The following is a 15,008-nucleotide window of genomic DNA, read 5'->3' on the forward strand; positions in this document are numbered from 1 at the left end:
TTAGTGGCCACGGCAGGGAAGGCATTTTTTTTTGGTGTCTCCTTTGATTTCTCATTTTTGTGCTCTTCGTGCGCTCGTTCTACACTCCGTCGTATTGTTTTCATTTTATCGTTGATCAAGCGGCTGAGGGTGGGTGGGTTGGTGGGGGGAGCGGTCCGTTCTCCTCTCCTCTCCTCTTGTTCTCCTCGCACTCTCTCTGTGCCCCCTCCCCCCTTTCTCCCCCCAAGTTCTAGCAAGGCAACAGAGCAGGCGAGGAAGAGTAAGAGGGACGCAGTCGGCGCCCCCGATCATTTTCGCTGGTGTGAAGCTCCCGCTTTCTCCTCTTTGGCCCGTCGTCCTCTCTTTTCCCTCTCCCAGCCCCACTTGTCGCAGCCTTCTTCAATTCTCTCTACTTCTCCCCCTGGCGCCCCCTTCGCAAGCATCCTCGCGCAGTGGCATAGACGCACCCCCCTAGCGGGTAGTCCAGCGGAAACGATAAGCGACAGGCGCACCCCAGAGGGCGCCTGCATTCACACCTTGTTTTCCCCCCTTTTCTCTTTCGCTCTTCAGCCCCCTCTCCCCCCTCCCCCCGTTTGGGTCTTTGTCCTTCACGATAAGAGGACCCACACTGTCATTGTCCAACCCCCCTTCCCCCCACCTCCTACCTCACCCCATTCCTCCTTCCCCTCCCCTTTCCTCAGGCTCCTCTTCTACCCCCCCCCCCCCTCCTCTCCTCCTCACACTGCGTCATCTTCCCCACGTTTCTGCCCGCGCTCGCTGTGCTCGAAGATGACGTTGTCCTCCCCCTTCACAATGGCGATCGAGTTTGCGCCGGATGAGAGCCGCACCGTCTTCCCTGGCTCGGTCACCATCACCAAGACGACGCTGACGGTGCTCAAGCGAAATAACACCGCCCCCACCGCAGTGCAGGACCCCGTGATGAATGAGCGCTCTGATTTTGTTGGCGCCTGCAGCTTACCACTGATCCAGTTCTACCGACATAAAAACATCATCACCCTCATGCGCGGCTCCAGCTTCTTGTTCGATAAGGCCGCCGTCTCGATCGGCTTCCACCCCGGTGCTGCCGGCAGCAGCCACACAGATTCCTCCATCCGCGCCAGCAACCACTCCCGCCGCAACAACCCATCAATGTGGGAGACACTAGCGATACACTGCGTCACGCCGGACGATTGCGACCGCGTCGTCGAGGTACTGCTGACTTGCAACGCTGAGAAAACGTCCGTGCCTCCGCTTCCGATGCGCTCGGGGGGCCATGGGTCGCGCAACACGTCCATCCCGGCGAGTCTGAACAGCTACAGCCACCATAACGAGCAAAGCGGGCGCTCCAGCAGCGCGCGTCGCGAGCACCACCACAGCCACCGCAGCTCACCGAGCTTGAGCAGTTACCATCCAGCATCGAGCCATATGAGCGAGCGTCCGCAGTGGAAAGAGAGCGCACAGTACACTAGCCCTCGCGGCAGCACTCTGCAGATGGAGCTGTCGACTCCCCGCAGCTCCCGCCTGCCGAGCCGTCGAGAGAGCGATGATGCAGCAGCGCAGTCGTCAGTGCGCATTGGCGAGCTCACGCCACGCAGCTCGCGCTTGCCTTCTCGCCGCGAGAACGACGACATGACATCCATGACGACGCCGTCGCAGTCGATCCGTTCATTTCAGCAGCGTGTGGCGCCTGGACGCTCCACTGCCGCCAAAACGCTGAGTCAGTTGAACTCTGAGAAGCAACAGGTGCCACAGCGCCGCCACCACAGCTCCGAGAGGAAGCGCGACGCACTGTCGACGGCATCGACGTCGCACCGTCGCCTGGTTGACCCGGCGGAGCGCGAGTTTGCCACGACTGAGGAGACCCGTCCGCACAGCCGTCCACATCGTCACCGTAGTCATTCCCGGCCCTCTGCGTCGTCTCGGTCGCTACAGCGCAATGGCGCCTCCACCGCTGCATTTGAAGGCGGCCATGCGCACCGCCACGGCACCCCGCACAGTGCGCGCGGCACAGGCAGTGTGACGTCCCTCTCTACCCCTGTGTCGGCGTCTCGCCGGTACGTCTCCCCCCGCACCGGCACGATGGACTACAGTGCGAGCGTCAGCCCACGCAGCACCGTGCTACCCACGGAGAAGCTCGGGCAGGACGCTTTCCTGCGCAGTCTGCAGCGGCTTCAGCACCACCGCCTTCACTTCATGCAGCACCTCCACAAGGAGATGGTGCACCATGCCTACCTGGCCGAGGAGGCGAAGGTAAGGGCCGCTATGGCGTCTGCCAAGACGAGCCTGTCGCGTCACCGTACACGCTCACCGACTAGCGGACGGATGTTAGAGGTGACAGGGGCGGAGGCAACGCACCTGCGCGAGATCGAGGCTCGCTTAGCGCAGGTTGAGGCCCTCCACTGTGAAGCGGAGCGCGAACGCGAGGAGGCAGCGCGGCTGCGTCGTGAGTACGAGTGTAGGAACGATGAGATAAATGCCCGCATGGGCGGCTCCCATAACGTGTCGGAGCCGAGCTCGTCCGTGATGAGCCCACGCCGCAGCAGCGTGCACCCGATAAACGGGCAGTTGATGGTGCTGCCGCCACAGAGCGGCGGCGGCAACGGCTACCCTTTCACAGCACACCAGGGATACATGATGTCCCCGGAGTGGGCGCTGGCGGTCGATCCAGCCGCGGCCCCCCGTCCTGACGACGTGGACCTCGGCGTCGCCATCATCGACCGCTACGTCTTTGGGGAGGAGTGGGACCGCCTTCACCCCGCTTATGAGGTGGATGTCCGTTTCAACGCGCTGATCGACATCTGCTTGGCGGTGAAACTGCCACGCCGCCTCGTGAACATCACCAGCATCGTGGTCGACCGTCCCGGCTTGCGCCTGACAGCGGAGATCCGGTACGACCGCGCCAAGATCGAGCGTGACGGGGTAGAGCGGCGCATGCACGGCTGCCCATTCCGTTTCCTCCAGCGCTTCTACGCCATGCGAGACTTGTACGACCCCATGCACGACAGCGCCGCCGCGCTTGCCGGTGGCAGCATCGCGCCGATGACTATGGGGCCAAGTGCTGCTAACGGACGCCGCCCCTCTGCGGCAAGATCGCGCCGAGGGTCCCGCGCGCTGTCAGCGCAGCGCCGCCGCTCGGGTCTTGCCCCACAGTACAACAACAGCGATGTGAGTGAGATCTCTGACGACTTCGTCGATGCCTACGACTTGGACGCGCGCCGTGACCACTATCACCGTCGTGCCGATGATCGCGTCCGCGCTGAAGAGGACCGTATGGCGAAGCGTCGCAAGCGCATGGCGATGGAGCTGCACCACCAGTTGGCAGACAACATGGCCCAGCTGGAGGAAGAGGAGGAGTACCTCCGCGATCGCGTTCAGTTCGCCGAGGCGAAGGAGCGGCAAAGGATCGGCAAGGAGGCCCGTTCGAATGTGAAGACGACCCTAACGACTTCCATGGCGCATCTCGAGGAGGAGGAGCGCGTGGGGCGGGCAGCGATGGAGGTAGGTGCAGCGCGCCAACTGCACGTGCTGATGGGCGGGCACCGTCGGAAGCTCGCGCTTTTCGGCTTGCAAGCCAGCGAGGCGGAGCGGCGCAAGCAGATTGCTGCGCAGGAGGCGCACGCCCAACGTGACCTTAATGAGACCATGAACCCGGCAGGTACCGCTCAGAGAAGGCAGGCGGAGCATCGGGCCCGCGAGGAAGAGGCTCTCGCTCGCCGCGGCGCCATGTACGCGAGCAGACAGGAGTTGGAGGCAGCTGTGGCGGACATGGAGGCGGACGAAGTGGCGGCGCGCGCCATTATCCGCTCGCAAGCGATGGAGTCGCTGCTGGACCTGCTCTCCCGCCGACCTGCACCGAAGTCTAAGGACGGATGCTATGCTCTGCTCCATACGCCGTCCACATTGAGGACGCTGCTGGGTGACCTGAAGGCAGACGAGACCGCACAGCGGCGGCAGATCATAGCCGATGAGCGCCACCGTCGAGCTCTGTACCGGCAGGAGGACGTCATGAATCGCGAAGCGGCGGATCGTGGGGCCATCGAGGAGGCGGAAATGGACGCTCGTGACGCCATCGTGGATGACATGATGGCGCGGAACCGCCATCAGCTGGAGCGCCGGCTGAACGATCGCGAGAAGCTTCTGAGTATCCTCAACGAGGAACAGTTCTACCGCAAGACGATCCTGTCGGACGAGCAGGACGCCTTTGAGGTACTCGCGGAGCTGTTCACAGCGGGGCTGAAGGACTTGCTGGCGCGCGTGCCAGAGGTCATCGACGATGACGACGAGGATCTGCGCCGCCGCCGCGTGAGCACGGCGCGTCAGGCGAAGTTGTTTCACTACATGACGTTCTCGCCGGATGACATGGACTACCCACCGAGCGCCGTGCTCGCCATCGAGGGCATTGTGGGCTGCTCAATCAATAAGAACCTCGAGGTGGTTAGCATAGCCCGTCCACTCCCCAAAGCGGAGGAGGACCTGCAGCTGCAGGCAGGCGACATGATTCTCGACGTTGCCGGCCACTCATTGCATTCCCTGTCGCACCTGCGTGAGGTTCTGTCGAACCGCGCCATGCAGATCCAGGAGGAGGCGTTTACCGAGTTCCCTGATCTGCCGCAAGATCAGCTCACCATCAACCCGGCCTTGCAGAAGTACGTTGAGATGCTGTGCGAGCACCATAACTTCCTGGTACAGGTGCTGCGCGGATGCGAGATCTACCAGATCATCGTGCGGTCCTAGACACGAGAGAGAGAGAGAGAGTGCTGGAGGGCTTCTTGGCTTTCCTCAGTCACACTGTGCGATACGGTGCTGTGGCGCGAATGACTTGCAGACCCCTTATGAATGAGGGCCATTCGTTGCCAGGCCCCGGCAAGTACTTCTCTGTGAGCGTGTCTGCCGCTCTTCGCCGGTGGGCATGTGTGGCTAAATATGGTGGCACGTCTTTTCACTTCTCTCTCCCCTTACGCACCGCTCCCCATTTTCCTTTCTAGAGACTCCCTTCTTTTCTTCATTCGAGCGAGTTGTAGCTGCTGATGTGCTGATCTCGAAGTGTGCGCACAAGTGTGTGTGTGTGTGTGTGTGTGTTTGCGCCTCTGCGCGGGCCTGTACGGAGAGCGCCCTCGTTCTTCCGTGCTGGGCGCCGCCTTTGCTTTTCTCTCGTCGCCGTCTTGCGTTTCTTTTTGGGCCTGCGTGCGTGTCTGTGCAACGCGCTTGAGGGGGGTAGTTTGTGTTGCTTTGCCTTTCACTTTCCTGTTCTTCTCCCCCCCCTCCTCGTGCTGGTGGCAGGGGGCGGGGGGCGATAGAGTGAAAGGGGAGCACCGCTTTTTCGGGCCACTCTCTTCTTCGCCTCCGATGCTGAGCAAATGCTCGGGGTACAAGCAGATGTACACGCTCATTCTGGAAGTGATGGGGGAAGTTGAGAGCCTTGTCCACTCGACAAGTAAGTGAGCAGCGATGCTACTGTTCTCCTCCTCCTCTTTTTTCTCCTTCCTTTATATTTTGACTTCTGGCCTGCCCCCCCAAGCGCGTGGTGTCCACTGCGCGTGGCGAAGGGGAACGGGCTTAACAGCCCCCCGGCTTTAGATCTCTCTCGCCTGCTCTTTGCATCTTGCGACTGCTCGCCGCCGTTGTGATTCTCACGATTGCTCCCTTTCTTTTTCTCGTGTCGTCGTCCTCTATCGCGTGCACACTTCATCTTTGCTGTTGGTTGGAGGGAATGATGATGGAGGGGGGGGGGAGGAGGAGGGGGCTTGCAGGATGGAGAGCGCACTCGGGCAGCGTCACGGTAGTGGCGCTAGAGAAGCGAGTGGGCTAGTGAGGAGAGGAAAGGAGGTGTGAGGGGGGGTACACGGGCGCGGGCGTTGTGCCGGGCCGCTTTGCCATCCGACACCCCACACGCGCGCTGCGGTTACGCTCGCCTCTTTGTGTTTTTTTTTTTTTGGCGTCTTACTTCCGTTCTGTTCTCGAGGAGGGCGGGAGCTGTGCGCTGCCCATATCGACTCGTTTTCCCGCCGACGACCGCCACCGTTGTTGTTGTTGTTGTTGCCGTCGTTTGTGGTCGGCACTTTCCCTCTCCACCGTGCGGAGATGGCCCAGTGCAACGAAGATGAAAACGAAGAAGGCAGGGGTAGTCTCAGTGGCCCACTGTGACACCCGATGATGCCGCTGTGGTGGTGGTGGTGGTGGGCGGGTCTTGTGTTCCGTGTGTCGAACTCAGCCTCCGCGCACCTCTGCACAGCGGACACTACTGGCGGCTTTTTGGTTTGGTTTGTCTGTCCACTGCTCTACTGGTAGCATTGGTCGCATGCTGGCGCCTAAAGCTCAGGCAGAGGAGTCAACATGTGCTGATAGAGGACTAAACACAACTCTCTCGACTCGCAAGCGAGGGATTTATCAGAGTTCCTCCGTCTTCGTTGTCTCGCGACCCCTCTCCGTTGTGGCTCACCTCTGACCCTCCTCCTTCCTCGTTACTCTCCACGTCGTCATGATGCCGTGCGGGTGGGGTGGGGGAAGAGCTGAAGGGGCCTACCCGTGGTGTGTTGCGGCAGTTTGAGTATGCGACTGCGATCGATGCAGCGACGTTAGTGTTGGGATTTACTGCAGTGAGGAGCACATGCGCAATACTGATGTGCACGCACACGCATCACCTGCATAGCCATGTGTCAGGGGGTAGTAGTGTGCATCCCCTCTGCTCCGTCTCACCCAACTGCGTTCTCTGGTGTGCTTCACCTGTCCTGACTCTCAGTTTCTCTACTTCTTTGGCGTCACTCTCGCCGCCACTCCACAGCGCCATCTCTCAATCTTCATCTCAACCAGATACACCCACTCATACACCCACACACAACCACCACCGCCACAAGAATACCAATACTGCTTTGAGGAACCCGCTCAGTATCGTACGTGCACCATCACCCCCTCCTCGTCCCAGTCCAAAGCATCCGTAATGACCAGCTTCGATGCACTCATGGCAGGTTGCACCGTCGCCACAGATGAAATCGTAAGGTGCCGGAGCAGTCACTAGCTCCACAAGCTGTTCTCTCAGGAGCGCCAGACGGCCGAGTACCGCAACTCTGCTCTGGCGGGGTTTGGTGCCTGTTGATGAGCATGGTGCAGCCCGTACCCACTGCTGTGGTGGCGGGCCTTGTTGGGGGAGGGGGGCTCTGGTGCTGGGCCGGCGGTTGCATTGCGCGCTGACATCGACGCGAAACCGCAGTCGGAGGAGGCGGACTTGCCATTCAAATCGCGCGTTCCAGGCGTGATGCCGGTGTGTGGGTACGACGCGCACACGGCGATGCTGCTTGGCGTCGCTAAGGCGCAGTGTGCGCTTGCTCGCGAGATCAAGGACACCGTGCGGTTAATTTTCCCGCACAAAGAGGAGTTGCCATCGAACTGTGCGATTGAGCTGATGAAGGCTGGCGTGCTGGATGGCGTGAGGCGCATCTTCGACATGCACGTTTCCTAGTCTATGCCCGCCGGCTGCGTATCGGCGATGGCTGGTGTCATCATGGCTGGTGGCGGCAGCCTTGCGCTGAAGTGCGTTGTCGCGCAAGATCGCTCCGAAGGTGGCGCCCGCGCTGTCGATGACGACAATGGCAACTGGGCCGAACGAGGGCCATAACGTGATCCCGGGCGCGGTGAGCCTGCTGGGGACATCCCCAGTCGTTTGCGCACGAGATGGGGTGAGCCTGCGCCTGAGATGGCCAAACGAGCTGCGAAGAACGTTGCCACTGCGCACGGTGTGATGGGGAGTTTTTGTGTGATCCCCTCGGTACGCGTGTACACCGTGAAGGTCGCAACGGTAGCTCCAGAGGTTGCTGCGATGGCGCGTCACGTGTTGGGGGGACAATCGGTATGTTCTTCAACCGATGGGTTTCGGCGAGTACTTTTCCGCCTATCTGGAGGTCATTCTCGGCTGCTTCGTGCTTGTAGGAATGCCGAACCTCGCGGTGATCTAGGGCACATCGTTCTTGCACTCGTGGTCCTTCAGGTTTGAGAAGCCTGTGCCTTTGGCTTCTACCCCCTACCGAGTACAGTGCAGCTGCTGATCTGAGTCGCTCCAGTGCCCTAGTCCGTGGAACTCGACTCTACGGGGCTGTGCTTTGTAGCCGTAAACACGCCTTTTCTCCTCCTTAAGTCTCTGTGCCACTGCCACGCGTCCCTCTTCTTGTTGATTCTCAACTCCTCTGCGCTCAACGTGTCCTCCCGCACAAGTTGAGGCTTTTTGTCCGTTGCTCGAGAGGCCTGTTGTGCTCTGCGGATACACAGCCCAGGTCCCGATCGTGCGAGTGTGTGCGTGAATGGAGTTGGCGCTCTTGTTGCTGCTGGTAGTGGTGGGGGGATTGGGGGGTTGATGATGGGCGATGGATGTCACTGGCCTCGTTCCCGAGTCGTCCTTACCCGTCGTCGAAGTGTGGCTCTACGAGGGGCTACACTCACCCGCCTCGTTCACAGGTGCACCGGCGTTATGATCGCCAAAGTAGTGAGGGACAGTTGCCGCACACAGGTGCGAGGGAGGTTGTGGGTTCCATCCCTCGCCCATCATCACTTTTTTCTCCATTTCCTGTTTCACCCCCTCCTGTGTTTTGTATTATGCAAGCGTGGAGGGGCTACGACGCACTTCCTCCCTTGTCCTCATGTTGCAGACAGGCCGGAGAAGAGGAAGAGGGAGTCCCTGGACGGTGTGTGGCGGCGAGGGGAGTATATGTGACTTGCAGCTTCCTCGCCCCCACGCACCTTGTCTCCTACGGGGGGGGGGGAGGGTGTCGAGGGGAATCAGAAAGAGGCGACTACTACCGAAGCTGAGGCGCACCCGGGGTGTGTTTGCTGTGGGCCCCCCGTCCTTCCCATTTCTGCTCGCTCGCAGGTGCGTGCGCGCTTTTAGTCCGCTGCCGCTTGTTGGCCGTCACTTCGCCTGCCGCCGCCGCCTTCTCACTATTTTTCTCTTGTGCGGACCAAACGTTCTGAACACCACCGAAAGGCTCAGGACAACAGCAACGACTGGCGCTTTGGCCGACTCGGTATTGTGAGTGGAGGGTCACCGCCAAGCGAGGTCCGCGCAGTCGGCATCTCTCTCTATCACTGGTATTACCTCCCTTGAGCGTCCTCTAGGCAAAAGTGGTGAGAAGGGCGGCCGTAGCGTACGTGGCGCCGGCCTCTGTTCAGACGCGTCGGCGAGTATTGCCCTCGTGAAGCTGCGCGTGCGCCTCCCCATTTCTCCCTATCAGCTGCTAACCGTTCGATGTGTGCGCCACCCCTTCTCACTGCACAGTCGCGCTGCTGTCTCGGAGCGAGCGCTCGATCAGATAATGTGTGCTAATAGCGCGACTACAGGTTGCGCACCGGACTGGCATTTTTGTGTGCTCTGCTGAAGGCGGGTCGCTGCTGGACAGTGAGTGCGACCGACGCACTCTCGCTCGCTCCTCCCCCTTACACGCCTCTTCCTGGTGCTCCAGCAGGCGAATGCGCGGCCCCCCCCCCCCCCCCCCCCACGGGGGGAAAGTGGGAAAGCTGTGCGACTTTCCTCTGCGCGTCGTTTTTACTCACCGCTGTGCGGCACAGCGCGGGGCGACGGGGCCGGCGGGGGGGGAGGCGGTGGTGTTTTGCTCTTTTTTGCCCAGCGCGAGCGCGATCGTTATCGCGCCTGCCAGTACTGCTTTGGAGTTGCCGCTCTGTTTGAGAAGGGGCCCGAGTGTCCCCGTGGCCCCTTCTCTCTCTCTCTCTCGCGTTGCTTCCACTGTCCACGTCTCCCGAGCACGCCCCACTGCCCATCCGACCCCCTTCGTGTCTTCACTTGGTGAGACAGGAAGTCGGAAGGACGGGTGGCTCTGCACTCTCGTCAGCGCACAAAGGATGTACTCGTATTGATGCTCTTCAGTAAGACGTACGTTATTTTGGCTGATATGGCTTCAGTGTAAGCCGCCCGAGCGCACGCACCGCCCAGAGCTCGGATCTATCGAGACGAATGTACTGCCTGACTTGTGGCCTCGTTGTAGCCTACTCACACTCTCCGTTCTTTCATCTCTCTCTTCTCCGTCCCCCCCCCCCCTCAAGCTAGCAAAGGAAAAAGAGTATTCACCATGCCCACCGCCTCCAACTCAATCGATGCGCTGCTGAAGCCGCTCGTGATCGGACAGCTGTCGATGCCAAATCGCTTTGTCATGGCGCCCCTGACGCGCTGCCGTGCTGACGACGAACACGTTCCCACTCCTGCGATGGTGAGGCACTACGCGGACCGCGCCTCGATGGGTCTCATCATCACGGAGGCAACACAAATTGAGAAGGGCTACTCCACATTTTGCCACGAGGGCGGCATCTACGGCAAGGAGCAGGTGGACGGGTGGAGGAAGGTGACGGATGCCGTCCACGAGAAGGGTGGGCTCATCTTCTGCCAGATCCACAACGGTGGCCGCGCCACGGTGCCGTCGAACGTGGACGAGGGTGTGCGCATCGTCGCGCCGTCTGCAGTTGCCATCACCGACCACGAATGCCCTGGTGCGTTCGCGCGGAATGGTGAGAAGCAGCCGTACCCCGTGCCGCACGAGATGACGGCGGAGGATATCGCGCTCTATGTAAAACTCTACGCGACTGCCGCCTGTAATGCGATGGCCGCCGGGTTCGATGGTGTGGAGGTGCACGGCGCGAACGGGTACCTGATCGACGAGTTTCTCAAGTCGAGCTCGAACCAGCGCACGGATGAGTACGGCGGCAGCATCGAGAACCGGTGCCGTTTCCTGTTCGAGGTCTTGGATGCCGTGATTAAGGCGATTGGCCGCGAGCGTGTTGGTCTGCGCATCTCCCCCCTCAACAGCTTCAACAGCCAAAGTGACGAGAACCCGGAGGCGTTGACGCGGTACATCTGCTCGCAGCTGAACTCTCGAAATATTTCGTTTCTTGATGTGATGCGCGGCGACTTCTTCAGCCAGGCGTGTGGTGCGGACAAGTGGGCACGCGAGGCGTACGAGGGTGTGTTGTTTACCGGCATGGGCTTTGAGATTGAGGAGGCCGCGGAGACGGTGGCGAGCGGTGCTGCCGATGCCGTTGTGTTTGGCACGAAGGCGCTTGCAAACCCCGATCTCGTTGCGCGCGCGATCGCCGGTGCGGCGCTGAACACGCCTGATCCTGCGACGTTCTACAGCACCAGCGAGGCGGGCTACAACGACTATCCGTCCATGGTGAGCTCGTGTCCCTCGGCCGCTGCTCCCTCGTGCACGAAGGAGACGCCTTGACAGCAGTGCGATGGCCTCGGCTCACTCGACGCTCAATACCCCCGGCGTCCGCTATGTGGCCCACGTGAGCAAGACTCAGTGAGTGGTGGTGGTGGGCTGATGACGTGAGATTGAGGACAACTCACTGACGAGCGTGTCGTCGGTCGTTTTCGGTTCTCTCCTCTCAAGCACGCCCGACCCAAAAGAGATGGTCAGAGGGGCTACGGCCTCTGTTTTTCTCCGTTGATCCCCCCGCACCCTCTCTGTGAGGTTTGCTTTCATTTTTATTTCTGTTTCATCTCGTGCTCCTCCCCCTCCCGCCCACCCGACTCTTCTACTCTGCAGCCGTTCTCACCCCTCTCGCGTTTGCACGTGACAGGCGATGCCCCTCAAAGTGTGCGCACAAGTGTGTGTGTGTGTGTGTGTGTGTGCGCCTCTGCGCGGGCCTGTACGGAGGCGCCCTCGTTCTTCCGTGCTGGGCGCCGCCTTTGCTTTTCTCTCGTCGCCGTCTTGCGTTTCTTTTTGGGCCTGCGTGCGTGTCTGTGCAACGCGCTTGAGGGGGGTAGTTTGTGTTGCTTTGCCAGTTGTTACCACTGCCAACACCCACAGTAGAGGTCGCACCGGCACTCGGGATGCCCTATTTATGTCTGTGAGCCCTCGTTGGCTTTATTTCTTTCATTTCCTCCTTTCTGGCGATGATATCGGCCTGCTTGCACGGTTGATAGTACGAGGCGCGGCGGCCGCGTAGTGCGGTTACGAGCGCACTTGCTCTCGCTCGTGCAGTTGTCTCTGCGTTTCAGTCTCTATTTTTCGTTTTACTGACTTCTCCTTTTATGTCGCCTGAGATGATGCCGCCCACTTCACCGCGCGTGGCATCTCCGGGCCCAGTACCCGCACGCTTTGTCGGGAAGCCAGGCGTCCTGAAGCATGCCATCGAGTATACACGCCTGTGGGCTACTTGGTGTCGGCGGAGAGGACTCGGCTGGCGCTGTGCCGAAGTGACTGGCAGCCATGATTGCGACTGTACCAGCGCACCGCGAATCCTGTCGACGGTGCAGCGCATATACGAATACTCCTACTGTCTGTGCCTTCTCTTGCTGCGCTGCGGTGGTGTCGAGCGTAACCCTGAGCCGAGCCTGCGCTGTATGCGGCCCGTGAGACGCACTGACCCGACTCGGCGACGACAGGGCGGCTCGTCCCAGATGACCAGGGTTTCGCTGTAGTGCTGCCGAGGTAGACGAGGTGCGGTTGCGTGTGCGTCTGAATTGGCTGACTTGCTCTCGGTGGAGTGGACCCGTCGAGGGGGCGGCGCACGAGAAAAGCGCCACGCATGCGCAACCGCCACGGAGTGGGAGGCACAAATTGATGAAGCGCGGGTTTAAGCGAAGAGTGAGGCGATGATGGAGAGGCATAGGCGTGTCGGTGCGGCCACTGTTGCTGTGCATGTGTGGCTCTCTGGGCGCGCTTCACCCACCCTCGTTTCTTCCTGCAACGGATTGTGGAGCGACTGTCAGCAGAGAACGGTACGAGCCTGAGAATGCGAGATCCTGACGCGGCAGAGAAGCGATGGGGACGTGAGGATGCAAGACGCGGCGACGCCCCCCCCCCCCCCCCCCTTCTTCCCCTTTGGTTATGCACTGCAGAGGATCAGGAGAAGCAGTGAAGAGCGGGAGAGGGGAAAGAGAGAAAAAACCCGCTGGAGAACAAGCAGCCCTGAGCGCATCAGCATGTCCCTGCGTACGGTGTTCATCAGGTGGGTGGGATGCTTCAGCTTACTCGTTAAGGCCGTACGCTCTTCTGCACTTTTCACTTGCAGCGCTCTTTTCTTTTCCCCATTTGTCCTCTTATTCTTAACAATCAACTCTGTCCTCCGCATCTCCCCCCCTCTCTCTGCATGCGACAGACACATGCAATCTCTGTACTGTTGTGTGATGTGTAGGTGCCTGGGCCCAAGTAGCCGCAGCACCTTGCCTCACCTGTTCCCCGCTGCTCCATACCGTTCGCCTTAACGCGGCCGTGGTGTGCGCTGGCACCCCGACCGCCGCTCTGTGTTGCGTTACGCACAGGGTGCCGCTTCTCTTCATGAAAACAAATTCATCCCTTCACCTGTTCTCGCCCACTCTTTGTGCGTTCCCCCCCTCTACACGACAATCGAACGGTGCTCGACTATCATGCCTCCTGAATTGTTTGGCTCCAGAGCACGCCGAGGCCTCCTCTCAACGCTGCAACAGCAACTAACGCCACACCACGGTAGACATTCGCCTCCTTCCTCTCCGCCACTTGACCACTCCCCTGTGACGGCCCTGAGTCACCTCCTCTCACCTCTTTCTCCCTCCCCCTTCCCCTCCCGTTCCCCCCGTCTCATTCTCTGCTGGCGCGCTTTGCTGTTATCGTTCTTCGACCCGAACAACGACCACACGAGAGGCCCTTTTACATGTCGCCGCCTTTGCATTGAGCTAACCATCTCACAGGATACACCCCTCCCCATTTTGCGCGTGTGCCCGACTTCCTGTCTTCGCTTCCACCTTGCTGGCTTGTTGGGCTCTGAGCTTCGCCATTTTCACGCAGCGCCTCTTGTCCAGCCGGCTTACACCGCCCTCCTTACCCTTTCCGAGACCGCTAATTTTCCTCAAGCGTAAAGGCGAACGAAAAGCCGAACAGAAAGAGACAGTGAAACGTCAGCGCGGTGGTTGTTTTCTCAGCGCCCGCGCCTCTTATCCCGCCATTCTCTTGCCTTCCTCCCCGCCTGCGCTTGAGAGGCTGCCCACATCAAGGCTATCATCTAAAGCGTGTTGCACGCGTAGTTTTCTTCACTGTTTGTTTTCTCTCTCTCCCCTCCCCCTCCCTGAGCACGCGCGCGCGCTTGCATTGCTTCCGCTTTTCTCTAGTGATCTCCCTCCTCCCTCCCCCCCTGTACGGTGCGTATTTCCTTACCCATTGACCTCCCCTCACTCTCTCCCACTGGCAGTCTTTTTCTGTGCTTCCCCTCCGCTGGTTCAATGCTACTCGTCAGGGAGTGTTTTCGCCCATAGTCTCTTACCCCCCCTTCTCCCGCTTCTCTGCTCTCCTCCAGTTTCCCATCCGTGACGTTGTACACGCACATCGTGCGCCTTTGTTGAATTCCTCTCGCTTACCGCGTTGCCGTCTTCCTTCGCTGGCACGCAGCCGCACCCACGAGTTCAGTCGCACAACGGGGGCCGAAGCGACACAGGGCCAAGGAAAGGCAGAGAGGAGAGGCTCATCGAGAGGAGGCGTGTGCTGAGTTGTCTCTCCCTCCCTCCCTCCCTCCCCCCTCTCCCACTCTTGCACCTCGTATTGCCACCGTCTCTACCGCTGCTTCCCTGAACAAGCCCAAAGCTGCGGTACATCGCCGCCATCCCGTCATCACTTCTTCTGCCCTCCTCCTTTAAGTTTTTAGTTTTCCTTTTCGCGCCTCGCTGCGCCTACTCATCCTCATTAGCCAGCCGGCTATCGGTCTACTGTTCTTCTCTTTGTGTGCGTGTGTGTGGGCCCTCTCACGGCCGACTCGCCTCCCCACATACTCGGCCGTGAGCCTCATTTTGTGTTTTCCGCTTCTCCTCTCTCCCCCTCTCGCTTTTGCCTTCGCAGACATCTTCACCGCCCCCTCTCCCCACTCCCATTTTAGACTTCTTCATGCGTCAAGGCGCTCTTCCCTCACACACGCGCTTTCTCACGCTCGTTTCGCTTTCTCTCGCTCTCTTCACTCACCGTCCGCGCTTGCAGCTCACATTAGGGGCTGACAGAGGTCCACACACGAACCCCACCACCCCACGCTTGGCGCATCCTTCCTCAGTCGCTGTATTTTCAGCC

The 15,008-nt window shown here is 60.2% G+C and overlaps 2 protein-coding genes and 1 pseudogene across 3 annotated transcripts; all 3 read left to right on the forward strand.

Moving 5' to 3' along the window:
* Positions 1–768: 768 nt before the first annotated feature.
* On the forward strand, positions 769–4,713 carry LBRM_12_0790 (conserved hypothetical protein; the record flags this gene model as incomplete). Its single annotated transcript, XM_001563079.2, has 1 exon — positions 769–4,713. One exon carries the CDS (start codon positions 769–771, stop codon positions 4,711–4,713), a length of 3,945 nt encoding a protein of 1,314 aa, XP_001563129.2.
* Positions 4,714–6,916: 2,203 nt separating this feature from the next.
* LBRM_12_0800 lies at positions 6,917–7,712 on the forward strand (annotated as a pseudogene). The gene has a single exon. A coding segment is annotated over exon 1 (796 nt).
* Positions 7,713–10,049: 2,337 nt separating this feature from the next.
* LBRM_12_0810 (putative NADH:flavin oxidoreductase/NADH oxidase) lies at positions 10,050–11,198 on the forward strand (the record flags this gene model as incomplete). The annotated part of the gene is made up of 1 exon (XM_001563080.2): positions 10,050–11,198. The coding sequence occupies one exon, from the start codon at positions 10,050–10,052 to the stop codon at positions 11,196–11,198; it is 1,149 nt and encodes a 382-aa protein (XP_001563130.1).
* Between the last annotated feature and the right edge of the window lie 3,810 nt (positions 11,199–15,008).

The sequence above is a fragment of the Leishmania braziliensis genome, chromosome 12 (genome assembly GCF_000002845.2).
Source record: "Leishmania braziliensis MHOM/BR/75/M2904 complete genome, chromosome 12".
Classification (NCBI taxonomy): Eukaryota; Euglenozoa; class Kinetoplastea; order Trypanosomatida; family Trypanosomatidae; genus Leishmania; species Leishmania braziliensis.